Source organism: Polypterus senegalus, chromosome 2 (assembly GCF_016835505.1).
Source record: "Polypterus senegalus isolate Bchr_013 chromosome 2, ASM1683550v1, whole genome shotgun sequence".
Lineage (NCBI taxonomy): Eukaryota > Metazoa > Chordata > Cladistia > Polypteriformes > Polypteridae > Polypterus > Polypterus senegalus.
The window spans coordinates 96,629,681-96,648,361 of NC_053155.1; the positions used below are offsets into that span (position 1 = coordinate 96,629,681).

At 37.7% G+C, this 18,681-nt stretch overlaps 1 protein-coding gene across 6 annotated transcripts in view; it reads left to right on the forward strand.

The window, feature by feature from the left end:
- Nucleotides 1-18,681, forward strand: part of LOC120523159 (glutamate receptor 4) — a 488,284-nt gene that overhangs the window by 454,935 nt on the left and 14,668 nt on the right. For 4 of the 6 annotated variants that reach the window (XM_039744179.1, XM_039744181.1, XM_039744182.1 and 1 more), the window contains exons 13-14: nucleotides 7,396-7,643; nucleotides 17,482-17,596. In XM_039744179.1, coding sequence (XP_039600113.1) covers nucleotides 7,396-7,643; nucleotides 17,482-17,596 — 363 coding nt within the window. The remainder of the gene's footprint in view (nucleotides 1-7,395; nucleotides 7,644-17,481; nucleotides 17,597-18,681) is intronic. The other 2 variants (XM_039744180.1, XM_039744183.1) reach the window with 1 other exon arrangement.

An 18,681-nucleotide genomic window follows, 5' to 3' on the forward strand; every position in this document is an offset into this window, starting at 1 on the left:
TTGTAATTTAGTGCCTGCCCATATAAGGCCGTCCGTCAGCGGCAATCCAATAGCAAACTGCCACGGGTAAATATTCACGGGTGAAGGACTGTGCTTATGGAGAGGAAGATGAGATGGTCAGGGTGGTGTTTGACACAAACTCAGCGAAACTGCGAGAGAAAGTTTTAAGTGCCAGGACTAAGGTAACATTAAATACAGCCATGGACATAGCACGAGATGGCACCAGCACAGCTGGGAAACTTCAATGCATGTACACCGAGCGGCTCACGTGAACTGACGCAGTGCACAGATAAAAGCAACAGTTCCAAAGAGCTGAACAAAACCGAATTACACAATTGAAAAGGCAGCAAAAATATGAAGCGCCTGATACATACAAGCATATTCATAAATCCAAAACAAAGCACACGTTGGAAAAGTCAATGTCCCGCTAAAGGAAGACAGTGAAAAAAACCCGTGCATGCAGTGTGTCAGGTCTCAGATAAAGAAGAAGACGAGCTGTTTATTGATGCAGTAAGAAATGAATCGATGAATGAAACCTGTCATCTTTACAACGATTGACAAACACGGAATGTAACTTGAACACAACACATCCTACAAATACGAACCTGATTGAAAGAAATAATGATAATCAAATCCTTGATGACAGCAACACTCAGTAACACTCACAAAACAAATACTGTATATTGACAGTCATGTTACGTTATTTTTAAAATGTTCCTTTTCTTTTCTAGCTTTTTAACACACTACTCTCCGCTGATACGCTGGTATATATATATGTATATATATATCCCGATCTACATACTCGAATAATGGATACTTTATTCGCCATCAATGATTGTTTTGGTAAAGCCATACTCAGTGTATTCATTAGATGAACGGTAAAAAGTAAGAGCGAGGGAGGATGACTTATTGAGGCATGCAGGCTGTAGTCGCATCAACTCTATCTGAATTGCGATCACATTTGAAAAATATATCTTTTCAAGTTCTATTTAGTCCATATGTGTCAAACTCAAGGGCGCGGGCCACATCCGCCCGGCGTAATTATATCCGCCCGAGATCATTTTATATACTGTATTATTGTTATTAAAGCCCAGGTATATGAAGCGCTGGTAACACAATAAACTACAGATCCCATAATGCAGCGCTTCAGCTGCCTTGCCGAACACTTACCGCGTTAATCAAGTCTAGCTTATGATGCTGCAAGTTATTGCGAAGCTAGCTCACACGATGCTGAAGAGAAAAGTTGATTCTGAAAATAGAGCCTTTAAAAACCGATGGGAGGCTGAGTATATGTTTACTGAACCCGTGTGTCTCATTTGTGGAGCTAATGTGGCTGTAATTACAGAATTTAATCTAAGACGGCACTATGAGACAAAACATCAGGGTAACCTGAATGCAATGCAGAAGATACAGAAAGCAGCATAATTAAATAAGAATCTGACACTTCAGCGGACGCTTTAACCCGTGCACAATCACAAAGTGATTTCAAGTGAAGCTGCTTTTATGGGAGACACAAATGCACCAGTGCAATTTGCCCCACTTTCCCTGTTGCCAAGTAATGTTAAACCAAGTCGTCACTACGGTGTTCCCAAATCGCACTTTGCTGATAAACTGAGCGCACTGAGTTTGCACGGCGCTTTGGTGACTTTGAAGAACAAAAAAAGTCTGTCTACATGCGGCTCGAACCTTGTGCATGTTTGGTAGCACATATCTGTGTGAGAAGCTCTTCTCAGTGATAAAGACTAACAAAACAGCACACAGGAGTCGCCTCACTGATGAGCACCTGCAATCCATCCTGAGAATCTCCACAACACAGAACCTCACACCAAACAGAAACGAACCTGTTGCCAAAAAAAGATGCCAGGCGTCCAGCTCTAAAATGACATATGAGCAAAGACAACTGAATGATTTGATTTGTTATTGCTGAAAGGAACACATTTTATTTATATTTCTAGGTTTTGTTATGCAGCATGTTCATATTTGAATTTGTATAATTTTGACAGGATATATTTTTATGGAGAGCAAAATCTTTTGGGATATTTAAAATCTAAGTTTATTTTTTATATAAAATTACATAAGAGTAAAGAAATGTGAATGTTTGTTCTTTTAACGTTTACTTTATTTCTAACTTGTATAATTTAGACAGGATATATTTTTATGGAGAGCAAAATATTATAAGTTGTTTAAGGTTTGAGTTGATTTATTCACGAATAATATTCCTGTCTGTTTTACCATTCCTACCAAAGATATTTCTGTCGACTAAATAAAAATTCCTTCTATTTAAAATTTAAATAGAACTTGAACAAATACGATAGTTCATAATATCCACGCAGACTTGCACGTAAGAGCGGAGTTATCCGTTTTAACAAGCAGCGTATTGCACTGATACGAAATAGCTGTGTGTGTATATATGTAGATATGTATGTATATGTATAGATATGTATATATATATATGTTTATGTGTGTGTGTGTAAATATATATATATATATATATATATATATATGACAACAACACTCATCACTCACAACAGTGACAAAACAATTACATTGACAATCATGTTACGTTATTTTCAAAATGTTTCCTTTTCTTTTCATTGCTTCTTTAACACACTACTTCTCCGCTGCGAAGCGCGGGTATTTTGCTAGTATATATATATATTGGTTTGCCTTCTTGGGTTATTACCTGACTTGCAGCCACTGTTGCTAGTTGTGACAGATAGGGGGCGCTATCACTCCCTTGAACCCTCCGATTAAACGTCAGACACCAAATAAAAGTCCAATAATTGACTTTCTTGTCACAGTACAGTGCACAAAGCACCCTCTCCACCACAATACTCATAGAATACCAAATACACAATCAATAAACAATCCTCCGACTCCCAGACGCGTTGCCATCCTACCACTCAGCTCAGCTCGCCATCTGGGAGCTCCCACATTCCTTTTATCCTCCCTGACCCGAAAGTGTTCCCAATTCCCAGTCCACGTGATTCTCTATCACTTCCTGGTCAGGTATGAGTCCTTCTTCTCACCCCGGAAACACGTCGCTCGTCCTTTGACGTACTTCCGGGTTATAGGGCACAAATGAGTCTTCGGTCTTCCCTGCAGCTCCCTCTTGCGGCCCCTGTGGTATCCAGCAGGGTCGTGTATAAAAACTACATAGTCCGTGACTCCCTGCTGGTCTTCGGGGCACCTCCATACTGCAGGGAGGGCTCCATCTGGTGACCTGGGGGTATTGGCCGGGATGACAAGCCGGCCAAAGACCACAGTACTCTTCCCCCAGTGGAAAATCAGGGTTTTGCGCATCTTGTCCCACAAGGGACATCTTCCCCCAAGGAGATCCAAAGGTTGGCCCCAATGATGCAGCTGACACTCCCGTGTAAACCTAGGAGGAACAATATAAGAGTGATTGCTTTGATCCCTTGCCCTCCTTGGACAACCTCTCCATTCATGGCCCAGCCTGCGGCATTCATAGCACAGCCGCGGTCCCCTTGGTAGTCTCTTTCTGTGGGAATTGAAGCACCTGGGTACTTCTGGCTCCACCCCTTTCTCCGCTGTGGAGAATTCCCTGGCCACCTTTGTGCTTTTCTGGCCCTTTTTTGACTTGTCAGGAGGCCCCTGTTTTATTTTAGAGATCTCCTGTTTCATCTGGGGCTTGTCCGCAGTCTGGGTCTCTCTATTGAATGAAGAGAGCCCTTTTACTGTCTGAACTCCTTTTGATCTATAAATTACCGGTGGCGGCGTCTTTAGGGCCACCTCGCTCCTGGAGTCAGCACTGTCCCGCTGTCCCAGATCAATCGGCCCTTCTCCCGTCCACTCGGTTAACGATCCGACCTCTCTTGTAGGGCACGCTGTGTATTGGCACCCGCTATTCATTAAAAGCAGGCCCGGATTACACTGCGTCCCTATTACTTTATATACGGTACGGGTCTCACTTACCTGTACCGCCACATCATGTATTATGGGAGGCTCTCCAGTAAATCGCTGCATGTAGGCTCTCACCTTCTCCAACGGTGCTTTGGCTGCTGCTCCCAACTCCCCGACGATCCTCTCAATGTTCATCAGGACCTGTAAAAAATGTTGTACGGGCTCGATCAGCTTTTCGAGTTCCCGCAAGTCAACAACATTATTTACTTCGGCCGGGAGCCAATGAGCATGCCCGCTTCTAGCACGTGCTCTGACGGGTCTCGCAGAGGCTTCTGGGACTTGGAGTTCTTTTTGGTCAAGGGCCGGGTCACCTCCTTCGGCGGACTGCGGTCTGTCTTATTTAATTTATCGACATCCCGATCAGCCATTTCCCGGCCCTCCTTACCTTCTTGTAGGGTGAGCGGTGCTTCGCTCGCCTCCCCCTTCCCCTTCCCCTTCGGAATGTCCGAGTCCGTCTTCTTGTGGGCAAAGGTAGAAACAACGGGACGCGGACCTTCTCCTTCCCACAATGCACCAGGTTGGATCGCGTGTCCCTCGCTGGCACCCGTCCTGCGGAAGTCTTTTGTCTTCCCCACCAGCTCAACTGAGAGCATACCGCCTTTGGAAGAGTTGTCTGCCTCCTGCAGATCCTCCGGATGATGTTCTCCGAGGTATGTGCATGGCACTAAATAAGATGTTTTAAAAATATGTTTGTTAAATTCGCCGGCACATACCTCATTGTTTTTCTCTTCCTCCGGAGGCTTCTCCCATGCTGCACAGCCGCTCTGTACTTCCTCCCGGGTGTCGGCCATGGTGAGTAGATCTCCTCTGCTGGTGCCGAAACTTGGCTTCACATTTCTTCTTTCCCATGACGGTGTTGAAGAACGGGGTTTCTGACGCTGTAGTCTTGGGGTTCTCTGCCCACAGAAATTTTTTTGAACAGGTCCTCTGCCAAACGGATGGCCGGAGTATCCTGCCGGCTACGCCACTGTGATAGATAGGGGGCGCTATCACTCCCTTGAACCCTCCGATCAAACGTCAGACACCAAATAAAAGTCCAATAATTGACTTTATTGTCACAATACAGTGCACAAAGCTCCCTCTCCACCACAATACTCATACAATACCAAATACACAATTAATAAACAATCCTCCCAGTTCCACACACATTGCCCTCCAACCACCCAGCTCAGCTCGCCGTCTGGGAGCTCCCACAGTCCTTTTATCCTCCCTGACCTGGAAGTGTTCCCAATCCCCAGTCCACATGATTCTCTAGTACTTCCGGGTCAGGTACGAGTCCTTCTTCTCACCCCGGAAGCACGTCGCTCTTCCTTTGATGTACTTCCGGGTTATAGGGCACAAATGAGTCTTCAGTACTCCCTGCAGCTCCCTCTTGCGGCCCCTGTTCTCTGAGTGCTTAAAAATGAGCTCAGGAAATGTATATATGGGTGAAACACAGTATCTTGTTTTTAGTTTTATATTTTCAACTGTTAAGATATTCTTTTTTTTACATTTTATTATAAAATAGTTAAAGTGAGGATTTCATGAATAAAATGTCCAAAAGTGATGTTATTACTTCCATAAAATGATTGTGTTATTGTCACGTTTCAAAGTGAATTAAGTTTGCTTTTGTAATGTACTGTATAAATTATTCTTGTTCTTTTTTTTGAAGGTTTAAAAATGTTTCTTTTATGTATTTTGAGAGAAATCATAAAATGAAAAGTTAATATAAAAAAATCACCATTAATTTAATTTTAATCAATATGGCTATTTTCAATTAAAGGTAATCAAACGCACCAAAGGTATCAAATTTATCCATTAAATACAAACTTCATCTAACACCTTCCATTGGTTGTATCATTTTAAAGGCATTGTGCAATTGATTGAAAAAAAATGTTTATCAGATTTTTTCTTTTTTGTGATTAGATTTTTTTTTGTCCAATACAAAATAAATATAATACAATGACCCAGTGTTGAAATTTTATCACTTCTCACAATTTCCATCTAGAAGCAACAATAATTTAAGCAGCTGTTGGGCCCAGTAAGAAGAGTCTCTTTTGTTAATAAGTACAAGGAATAAAAGAATCATCAGCAAAAAGAAAGACTGAAGGCAAAAAGGGAATACAGTTAATTACATAGGAAATCAAATGTGACTGCAGGCCAGAGCACAAGGACACTTCCAGAACACATAATGAAAACTACTAGGAACATCTAATGAACAGGAATGACATGAGAGATCAAATATTAAGCCCATTTTGGGTTGCCTTCTTGGGACTACCAAATGTTCTACAAGTATGAACAAGCTGTAGCTGTTATGACTAATAATTAGGGGTTTTGAAAGACAGGTAACATTCCTAAACACAGTGTCCCAGAATATGTCTCTTTATTAAAGTGAAAGGTCTTTAGCCCAAACAGAAATAACAGAAATAGGTTTATAAGAAGATATATATAACGAAGAGTAGATTGCTAATACTTGCCCCTTACTTGAACAGACAGTAGTTAATATAGAGATATGCAAGATGTGAAGGGAGATTAGATTGTAGATAGACATCTTTGGTCTTAACAGTTGACCTGAGCTTAAGGTAAAAGAAAGGTGAAGCGTAGCTCCCTTTTATCAGACTTAGCTATGTATCCAAATGTGTAATAACATTTTACTTCAGTCGCACTCTACTTATCCTAATGAGGGTGTTGGTAGAAGTATGTTAAGCTGCACAGAATAGGCCAACGTGTCCTCAGCAACCTTATCCAACTTCTGTTCTTCCAAACAGACAAGACCTGCAGACAAATCGAAAGATATAATGTTTACAATCATTTGACCTGCCTCATGTATTTTCCCAGTGGGCCGTACCTTGTACACCTCCCTTGAAAGCACCTGGGGCATCCTAACTGCACCACCTCCAATGGCACCTCTTGATTCAGAAGAACAACAGTTCTATTCTGATATCCACACATAATGTAACAAGAGACATTTCCAGATTAACTAGGAAATTACACCGTCATTCTTTTTAGGTTGTAGAAATTGAAAAAAAAAATCCAAAGTCAAGATACATAGAATGCAGTGTTAATAGATAGTACAAAGAAATCTAATAATACAAATCCTGTTAAATAATAAATCGATGGTATTGGGCTGTAGATATTTAACTTTACTGTGTATACTGTTCCAGAAAAGCTTAATATATTCTTTCCCTTGCACTGCTTATTCCTTGTTTATTGTTAATAATTCTTTGACTGTTCCAGTGCTCCAATGCAGGGTACTTAGGCTAACTAATTACTCTTTTAATTATAACATTGCATTCCCAGACACATTCAATCTAGTTTTGGAGGGAGCAGAGCCCATCCTGCCAGCACTGGGTGAAAAAAAGGAACCAGTAATCTGCAGGTCACCAGTCTGTCACAGTTTCTTTATTTAAGAACATGTTGTACATGTTGTTTTACTAATTCTGAAAAATTATCTAAATATTATATCTGTTCTCTTTTTTCTTTTCTTTGCAGAGATCAAAAATTGCAGTTTATGAAAAAATGTGGACTTACATGAGATCAGCTGAACCTACGGTATTTACAAAAACCACAGCAGAAGGAGTAGCACGGGTTCGGAAATCTAAGGGCAAGTTTGCCTTCCTCTTGGAGTCTACAATGAATGAATACATCGAGCAGAGGAAGCCATGTGACACAATGAAAGTGGGAGGCAACCTGGATTCCAAGGGCTACGGCGTGGCCACACCCAAGGGTTCTCCATTAAGGTGGGTGGAATAGTATAACAATATGCCATGTGTTGTTATAGTATTCCACCTTCCCTGATGCCCCTTATACTATACTTTACATATGTCATTTGTGTGTGTTGTGTGTGAAAATGGTATGTGTTTCTTTTTCATAATCTTTTTACTTTTTAGAGCATCAAGAAGGTAACGCATTTTATATTTAAATAGTGATTTCATTGGTCATGTTACAACAGCATTCTGACTCATATTTGTTTGTGCTATGTATTTTTTAAATGACTTGTAAGTCAGTATATGATTTTGTCACAGTGGTACCCAGAAATAAAAAAAGGTTGCTCCTCTAAAGCATAGAAATGGACAATAGTCTCATTTATGAATTATTCATCAGTTTATAAAAATTTCCATGCATTCTGTGTAGAATATATACCCCATTAGTCAAAACTAAAATCTTGCATATTACTCCTAAATTATTTATAAGTAGCATATGAATACCTTATTTAAGAAGTGTGGGTGTAATATACATCACACTATTTCTGGGTACGAATCTATTTGTTTGTTTTAAATGTTACAAATTCATTTATGTTGTCCACTTGACAAAATTATATCCTTGCTTGCTTATATGGATAGGCAGAGAAATTATTAGATAGGAAAGGACCCCTCGCCACACTAATGCAACTGTGTACAATTACTGTGTTATATACAGTATATAATTATGTATGTATTATAGTAAGTTTCCTTTGCTGTTCATTTGCTCTTCCCAGTAAGTGTCATAGCTGCAACTGGCTAGATGCATTATTTCCAGTTTTGCCTTTTCTCTAAATTAAAAGTTTATTAAATTAGCTTTGCAATTTTATATTTTGCCAGATGCAGTACTGTAAAATCTTTTTGAAATTTGTGGTTTTATTTTTTCAAAGCACTTAAGTTTCACTTGTGTGTATGCTTTCTAACATAATTCATTTTGCTATGGCCCGCCAATCATTCTAAATAACCCTCTCTTCAATTTTAATGTAAAATAATTTTAAAATACTTTTCATAATGGTAGACAAAAATAAACCAAAACTTGTTGCTATCTCCTTTAACAGTTTCCACATGTAAAATGTATTATTCAGTAAACTTGGGAGCAGCAGTATAGAGCTGCTTATAGAATAGCATCCACACAACAATGAGGCCTTTGGTATAATTCACGATAGAGTTACGTACTGTAATTTTTGTTCTTATATATGTTTTCTCCAAGTACAGTAATCCCTCCTCGATCGCAGGGATTGCGTTCCAGAACCCCCCGCGATAGGTGAAAATCTGCGAAGTAGAAACCATATGTTTGTATGGTTTATTTTTATACATTTTAAGCCCTTATAAACTCTCCCACACTGTTAACATTATTAGAGCCCTCTAGACATGAAATAACACCCTTTAGTCAAAAGTTTAAACTGTGCTCCATGACAAGACAGAGATGGCAGTTCTTTCTCACAATTAAAAGAATGCAAACATATCTTCTCTTCAAAGGAGCGCCGTCAGGAGCAGAGAATGTCAGAGAGTGAGAGAGAGCGTGACAGAAAAGCAAACAATCAAAAAATCAATACGTGCAGTTGGGCTTTTAAGTATACGCACCACGATAAAGCAGCCGCAAAGAAGGGAGCAATGTGAAGGTAGTCTTTCAGTATCTTCTAGGCAAACAGCCCCTCTACTCACACCCCCTCCGTCAGGTGCAGAGAAAGTCAGAGAGAGTGAGAGAGAACGAGAAAAGCAAACAATCAAGCACCGCTCGGGAAGCACATCGTATATCATTGAGGAGTTTTAGTTAATACGTAATACATGCTCTGATTGGGTAGCTTCTAAGCCATCCGCCAATAGCGTCCCTTGTATGAAATCAACTGGGCAATCAAACTGAGGAAGCATGTAACCTAAATTAAAAGACCCATTGTCCGCAGAAATCCGCGAACCAGCGAAAAATCCGTGATATATATTTAGATATGCTTACATTTAAAATCCGCAATGGAGTGAAGCCGCGAAAGTCAAAGCGCGATGTAGCGAGGGATCACTGTACTCTGATTTATTACTCTAACTGAGCACTGTTGAATGTATTTATTTTCTTCATTTCCAAATGGGAATGGTCTTTTTGTGTATGTACTATAAAACACTTGCATTTCAGATGGGTTTATGCATAATACCCATTGTGACTTCATTGTGAAATAAATTCCAAAAGTGAAAAAGAATAATATTACATACACACATTTTTTCATTTGTATTCACTTCTGGAGCTCTAATTTAGAAAGGGTTTTCTGCCTGAGTTGATGAATAGTGATTTTGTTTAATATCACAATTTATTAGTGTCTGTACCTTAAGCTGCAGTGTACATTTATTTCAGAAATTTTCACTAGTAATTTCTGCAAGGCACAATTTTAATAAACTACTTTCACGATTTTGACAATTCTAAAATATACTTGAAATCAATGATGAAAAATAAAAACAAGTGAAATGATGGTAGTTCCAAGTGTTAGAATTCTTGTTGCTAAGTGTTGCATTTTTTATGTAATGTGGAGAGATTGGATAATTTGGATGTAAGACTTTAAAGTGATCAATTTAGGGTGTGAGAATTTAATTGTGTTGTCTGGGATGGACGAAAATCTTCTCCAAGAGCTGGAATGTCCTCCGTGCCAGTAACGCTGAGGAACATTCCAGCTCTCCCTGACCCAGAAATGGAAAAAATCATGTTTAAAAATGAATGGATTGATCTACCCTACAGAATATGGAATAGGCTTACAATAAGTAAAAGCTGAAAAAAAAACATTCAATAATGTGGACAATAGAGGATACCCTTCTACTACCCTTCTGAGACCCACACAAAAAAACTCATTTATTTCATCTCATGTGCCTCTTCATTCAAGTTTCTGTTTGATCCTCCAGTTAAGCTTTTATCAAATAATGACAACACAGCACACCTGAATCTGGATGTCAGTCATGACCTCTAGGTTAATCTCCATAAACAATTTGAGGGCTTAGAATGCACTCTGGGAGCCCTTGATGGCCCAAGGTATTGTTGCTGCCTGAACCCTGTTTTCTAATTAAAGGACCAGGTAGCTTGTCTCACTCTATACAGCAGGGAACCCGCAAGTACGACCTATAGGTAACCTCCTCTTTGACTCTGGAATAAATATTTCAATGCACTCTCGATGAACACATATGCTTTATGACTCCTTTTGTTCTGCCTTCATCTCGTCTGAAAAAAACAGTGTACATCAACCTTGTAAGGCACTGTAGTGGTCTATTAATGTACCCTGTTGCCAACACTTCTGGTCCCTACTGTTATGTTCTGCTTCTTTAATTATTTATTTTCTTGTTTTCTTTTTGCCTTTTAATAGCACATTTTAGGTTTTATCTCATGGAGATTTTCCTGGAATCATCATATCATTTTCATTTAAGTATACGTAGGATTTTGAATTTTGATTCATACTTTTTCTGCCTCCATTTGATTTTCTTATGGGTGCCGCCAGTTTGTGTTACTAGTTTGTCTGCTGCTATGGTTGCTATCCCAATTTTTGCAGCATGTGTTTTATATTCTGCAACAGCTGTATGACATTCATCTATTGCAGATATCAAAACTCAAACAAACAAACAATCCTTTTTGTGCTTACATATTTCTTGGTGTTTCTGATCTCATAGAGCACTTTGTTTTCACTTTGGTTTTTGTCTGACATATTAGGCTTTACTCATTTCTCTTTCTGAATTTATGGTTTTGACCAGTGCTCATTCTTTGGACCGCTACCTACAATATTGAAATAATGTAATTATTAACTAGTGCTAACAGGTTTAATACAATTACAAATGAGATTCTCTGAATTTATAATTCACAGAACAATTTGTGCGTTTTGCAGAATTCCTAGCCAAAATAAACATTTTTTTAAAGATGAATCATTTCATCTTATATTGTTTAATAAACCAAATGAAGCAATTAGGACCAAATGTTTTTTACAGCTAGGTAATATTGAATATTATCACCATAGTTTTTAATAATAAGGATAATTCTTAATTCTGTGAAATGAAATAGTGTGAGCAATTATATCAGAGGTAGGCTATATAATTGTAATACTGTTTCAAAAGTCTGAAATAAATCATTTGGGAAAAGCTGTTGTTTCTAAAGTTGATTTAAGTAGGTATCCAGTACAGCAACATGGAATAAGGTAAAAAAAAAACCATGACTACAGCTAATAAATTACAGATAATTTCAATTTAAATAATTTAGTATGTTCTTTAGCAATTGGCCCCTTGAAACAGGCTGTTGATTTTCTCTTTGAAATTAAATAAGCAATTTAAAGTCACTGAAGTCATTTTCAAACAAGTATATTTCAAGGGAATAAGCCTACACATATGTACAAAGTGGATGGTTATCCATTGGTTAATACATCTGACATCATCATGTCCTGATGCATAAGTGTAGATCCACATGTGGATCTGCATGTTCCGAAAGTATAAATTTTATTATAATTAGATTTGAATTCTGATTGCTCACTCCATAATCTTATTCATTTGTCCATACATCCATTAACTTTGTTAACCTTCTTTAGACAGTAAATGCAGGGCTTTATGGAGTTGGGGGCTATGCAGGCAGCACTGGCCACAAGGAAAGAATTGAAAGACAGTCACAGTAATTTTGAACTACTGCTAACTTCTTAATAAAGCAGTGATGTTACAAGGAAACAATGCCTGAAACACTGGGTATCTTAATGGTCAAACACAAACAGTGACCTTCATTATCTACAATACATTAAAAGTTCAGGAAGAAACCAAAAAGTTTTTAAATGTTAAAAGACTTTTTTAGTAAATGCATCATTTCCAGTAAGTTTTCTTGCTGTGCGGATAAATATGTTTTCAAATGAAAGGGAATGGAGTGGCTATTTTTTATGAGAATTAGTTTACTTGTTCTCAGCGTGAGAATTACTTTATTGCAGAAGAATGGTTCAGAGAATCTACATGTAAACAACATCATTGGATGTGACCTCAAATAACGATTCTGTTTTTCCCAGGCAGTGTCTGCTTCTGCTATAGCATTGACAGAAGCAGTGCCTCAATCAGAAGGTAAATGTCTTCCCCACTTATTATTATTGAATGGACAGTTGGAGACCGCACATATTATTAGTATAAATAAGTACAAGCCGCAAGCTATTTTGCCGGTCTGTAAAAATACATAGCCATGATTTTTTTTCAAACATCAAGTTTAAACTATAATACTGCTGTCTCTGCACGAAATGTAAAAACATTGTTGATAACTTGTCAGCATATAATTCTAATAAACATAAATTTACATTAGGCCCAAGGAAGTAACCAACCCTATATGGTTCTGGGTTGTCAAATTATTATGTTATATAAAAGGGAAGTCACCTATCTGTTTTCTGACCAACTTGTCCAGCTCAGGATCACAATGCTAGGCAGGAACCAATCCTAGAAGAGGCACCAGCCCACAGAAATGCAAACACACATAAACCTCCACAAGTACTGCTCAAGCCAAATAAAAAAAAACAATCACATATTTTTATGTATATTTTAAGACCGCAAAATGAGCACTGAGACAACAAGTGAATCTGTATACTCCACACAGACAATACATGGTTGTGGAAGTTCAAAACTGGAATGGTAGATCTGTGAGGCTGTGGCACAGACTACTGTGCCACACACTGAATATCCAGACTACAACTTAATTTTTTTTGTGCTTAATAAGTGAAGGGGTGATAGGTCATATGGTTGCTTTCCCCATTCTGTCTCTCATGTTTATTATTGTTATTAAACCATGTACATGTTATCAGTTGAGGACTCACTTCTTGTTTAACTGTCTTTAAGTTAAAATGACATTTCATTGTGGCCTACCTCCTATCATTGTGTGTGAGCTATGTGTTCTGTATGCTTATAGAGCTGGGGACATCATACGCTAAACATAAATAAAAAAGGTAAACTGCATTGTGCTAACCTTTCACTAGCTGACCATCTCAGTATGATGTCTGCCTATACACTCAGTGACAGCTGAAGTCAAGTTAAGGTGATTTTTGGTTTATAGATTTTAATACAACATACTGAAGTTCTCAGCAGTAACATAGACAACAAAACATCTTCTGTTATGGCCTTCGGCACTGTACTTCATTCTCTGGATCTTATTGGGGGTTCCAGAACAACCTTATAACAATAGTATAGAATTTAATGATCATAACTGGCAATAATATATATTCCCAAACTTTTTTGTCCTGTCCTTTTTAAATGGCCACATAAAAAAAAAAAAACCTATCAATGCATATCTGCGGTGGGCTGGCACCCTGCCCGGGGTTTGTTTCCTGCTTTGCGCCCTGTGTTGGCTGGGATTTGCTGCAGCAGACCCCCGGGACCCTGTAGTTAGGATATAGCGGGTTGGATAATGAATGGATGGATGGATCAATAGATATAAAAAGTTTTTTTTTTGTTCCAACATTGACCTTTTTAAAAACTTAACTGTTTTCAAAATATGAGCAAAACACTTCAAAAAAGGTCTGAGTCGCAGATTTCTTATTGCTACCAAATTCATTAAAAATGTTTTCTCATGTTTGTAATCATTCTGTGGTTGCAAAAATGTAAAGGATTGATCAATATCATAGTTATATAATTTTAAAATGCAGAAGAGCATGTTTATCTCTAGCCCACAAAATAACCTGTACATCAAATGGACTTTTAAAAAGCAGCTATCTTGAAATGAACAATCAGTTGCAGCATGGAGATGTACTGGTTAGTGTTGCTGTCTCACAGTTGCAGAGTCCAGGGTTTGAATTCCAGCAAACAATAAAACATAATACAACTTATTGTAAGAAAATATAAGAAATAGAATTTCATACTGCAGGTTACATCAATGTTTGTATTGGTGCAGGATCCAACACATGAGCAGCTTTAGCTATATAGTACTACTGTTTTAATTTGAATTGATCAGCAGTTCATTATTGTACTTAATACCTTTGTCTGATTTCTAGTTTTTAATTGCCATTGAACATGAGGACTTTGAACACAGAACTTAGGATTACATTGATGGAACAGTGCTTTAAAATGTATAATTGCAATAGGTCATGCTGTCAGATATTAAAAATCCCTTTTAACATGGCTCATATTGCTCAAATAATGTTTGTCTTTATCTTGTGAAGAGTTAGCATAAACATATATAGGTCAAAGCAACAAAATAAATAATTAAAATAAATTACAAAGTACATGGAAATAAAAATCGGGAACAATCAACAAAATTACTAATCAACTTATATTAATAAAATGTTTAGTTTAGCAAAAATTAAAGAAAATATCATCAATTCGCGACCTAGGACAGAAATGTCAGATAGAAAATCAAGTAGGAGTAAAAAGTAAATTGCAAGTAGTTAGAAAAGGACAGAACAAAGGAGAAGTTACTAAGCTACAAAGGTGAAAATAAGTATCCACACAGGGTAGCTTCATGACATGAATAGTAAAAAGACCTAGGTAAGCAGATTTTGTGTATCTTAATAATTTAATTACAGTGCATATAATATGGAGTGTTTGAATGATCACTGCAAATCACTAAAAGAGAGTACCGAAAATTAATAAATGATAATAGCAGGGTAGTTCTCAACTTAATGACTCATGAGTGCACAGTATGTTTGAGAAGCAAACTTTTACATGTCCTAAATTGGCTTCTTCCTTAAATACATTCGAAATCCAAGTGTCATCTGCAACAGTGAAAAGTCAATTCCAGAATGCTGGCCTTAGAAGCAGATTTTCAAATAAAAAGCCTTTCCTGAAACTGGCAAGTTAAAACAGAAGGTTAAAATGAGTAAAAAAAAAACAGACATTAGACGGAAGTTGACTGGAAAAGCGTATTATGACTAGCATCCTGGAGAAATCATTTCTCTGTTGTAGATGACACTGGGGTTAGGCATGAATTTAAGGGAGAAGCCAAATTAGAACCTGTAAGACATTTGTTTCTCAAACTACAGACTCTGATGAACATATCCTATTATGTAGTTGTGCATATGGGTCTCTTCCTTCTTTTTCTTTCCTGGTAAGATCGAGTTTGCCCTCTTCTCTTAGGATAATAATACCTTTGTCTTAAATCTTTATTTACTTGACAATCTGTCACATGGAATAACCTTTATTCTGCAAAAAAAAAGAAGAAATAAACAATTTACTGACATATTTCTTGAGAGAGCTGTTTCGGTTTTCCCATTTTTAACCCAGAACTGAAACTTTAGGAATGCAAGTACAGTACTTTGCAACCCAAGAAAAACAACGTGATCATCCAGTTTAACAGGGACAGAGTATTTATAAGAAAAATAAGGTACATTTTTATGTATTAGGGCTTCTTCAGCCATTAATCAGAGATCCTGAGGGCAAGGAACCCAAGAGGTGATAAGTAATTAAAGAATCTCAGGTTTTCCACATCAGATTTTCTCTGGCATACTCAAAGGCATTACTCCCCTAACCCTAATCTGTTCCTCAAATGACAGGCATTTGTTTGGCAGCAACATGCTCTTTTTTCAATCTGTCTTGACCCATGCTGTAGGAATTTTGCTGTTTTTTGGTCTGTAATTCAGATTAATCATTCTGCTTTACAGGTTCTGTCATCTATAATATATGTACTACTGTATATATTTAGCTGCCTGCCCTCTAGCATCCTGTTTTCCAGTCAGAATATTTCAGGTTTGCTCCCCTTGACACCTCTTAGGGATGTTTGTAGCGAGTTCCTTTCATTGGCCACCTTTTTCTTAACAAGAGCTACTGTGTCCTGCTGGTCATTATCTGCCTACACTAACTTCTAAAAGGCAATCTAGAAAGATACAAATGTCCTGCCAAATATATTGGTAGGATTTCAATTAAACTTTTCAATCATGCAGAACATGTTCTGAAATCAACAGAAAAATCCTAACTTTCATCTACCTCTTTCAAATACTGGAAACTCCTAAAGTTCTGTATATTCCTATAATAAAAGTATTGAGGAAGATTTTAAAAATCACTGAAACATAAATTACAACATTCATACACAGTCTCTTAACTTTCAGCAGTGATGAACATATTCTTTTCTCCATCTGACGACAGCATGTCCTTAGCATTGGTAAACTTGATTCCTTCTTGGTTCTTCAGCTAAGATTGATTAATGACCTGTGCACCCTGCGTTGATGTACATGTTTTGAAGCTGTGTTTGCTTGTACTCAGTGTCACTGTTTGTTTTGCTCAGAAAACTTATTTTATTAGAGCATCCAACTCCTCCTGAAAATGCAGAGGGTCACAATGCTTATTGAACAAGTGGTTTCAGAATGAAGAAAAGTGAAAATAGCTGAGAAATAATTTGCCACAAACTAGTACTATTCCGTGAAGTGACAGTTTCTTAAGTGTATTCCTTAAGCTTGTAAAATGTATGTAACAGTATATATACAGCATATTTACACATACTGTGTGTTAATGCTTAGAACATATTAATATAAATCAAAAAAAGATACACTTTAATATTGTACCAATTTCAATGAAATGAAAACATAAATATTTATGAACCCCAACTTTTAAAAATGTTAAAACACTGAAAGACTAAATGTAGAAAATAATGAGCACACTGTTACTAAAAAGATAAGAATGGAGATGGTAACAAAACCTTAAATGTATCATTTATATTTTCTAAACACCAAAATCTACTGAAGAGGGCACATTCTGTATAAATATATCTCTGTGCTTTTTTAAAACCTGTGAAATCTCACAGTAAAAAAGATGTGCTCTCATTTTGTTGCTATTATGAAGAGAGGTTTATTTATCTAGAGAAAAACTAACAGTGCTTTCCATCTTGTCCTCTACACTCTTAATGGCTGTTCATTTTCTTACAAATATGTTTTATCGTTTCAAGAAATGCTGTTAACCTGGCAGTTTTAAAACTGAATGAACAAGGCCTGTTGGACAAATTGAAAAACAAATGGTGGTACGACAAGGGAGAGTGTGGCAGCGGGGGAGGTGACTCCAAGGTTAGCCTCAATGTCACCAAAAGCGGGTAAAAACAGTATTTTGTGTAACTTGTGCATCTGCTGTGGTTTGAATGTTTGTCAGGGGCTTTTCTCCAGAACTTCACGGGGGGATGTGCAGTGAAGTAGAGCAGTTACTGTCAAAGCAAAAATATTTGCTTTTATTTTGATTTTATGAAAACAAAATTTGTATTAGGAAACAAATTACTTTTTTGTCTAAGCTTATTGAAGTATAGTACCTGCTACATAATCAAAGGAAGTGTTTAAAAATGGGACCTTTAGTTATCTGACATCTTCTAAATAGAGATACTGTGAGACATGGTGTAAGAGGTGGTCTGTGTTGTGAAGCAACATTAGCTAGTAGGTTGGATAGTGAATGGTCAGTTGAAACAACCAGTGAGCACCCAAAGAAAGTTACTGTATATCCCTGTATGTATGTGTATGGCTCACAATAGACTGATGAATATGTGAAATGTTTTTTATATGTTTTACATCACATATTGGTCAGGTTCAATGAAACTGTTTTAGAATGAATTGCCTTTCATAGTTTTCTGCTTTTAAATAATATTCTTCAAATTTAGTAATGGTGGCAGCATTATGGCACAGTGGTAAATCGTGTTTCAGTCCCACCAAGTTGCTGCATATAGGCATTTTACATGTTCTTCCCATTTTTTTTCTCTGACATTTTGGTGTTTATCCTAAAGGCCTACATGTTAGGCTAATTGGCAACTTCTAACTGGCCTGGCATGAGTGAGGGACAAGGAGTGCCCTGTCATGGACTGGCACCCAGTCCACTTTTGGTTACAGACTTACACCCAGCCCTACCAGGGTTTGTTCCTGTTCTTCATGACCCTAAAATTGAATTGATGCAGTTCACCACTACTTCCATTGTAAGATGTTGTAACTCCTGGATGCTGACTGGCTGTGGTTAGGGCCGGATTAAGACGAAATTGGGCCTGATGCTGCAGCGGAAAAAGGCCTATTTTTTCTCGCATTGGTGCATGTGCATTCGACACTCACCGTACATGCAGGCTCAGACTGACCAAGGAGCCTTAATTGCTTGCGACGCAACCAGCCAGCCTTTATTG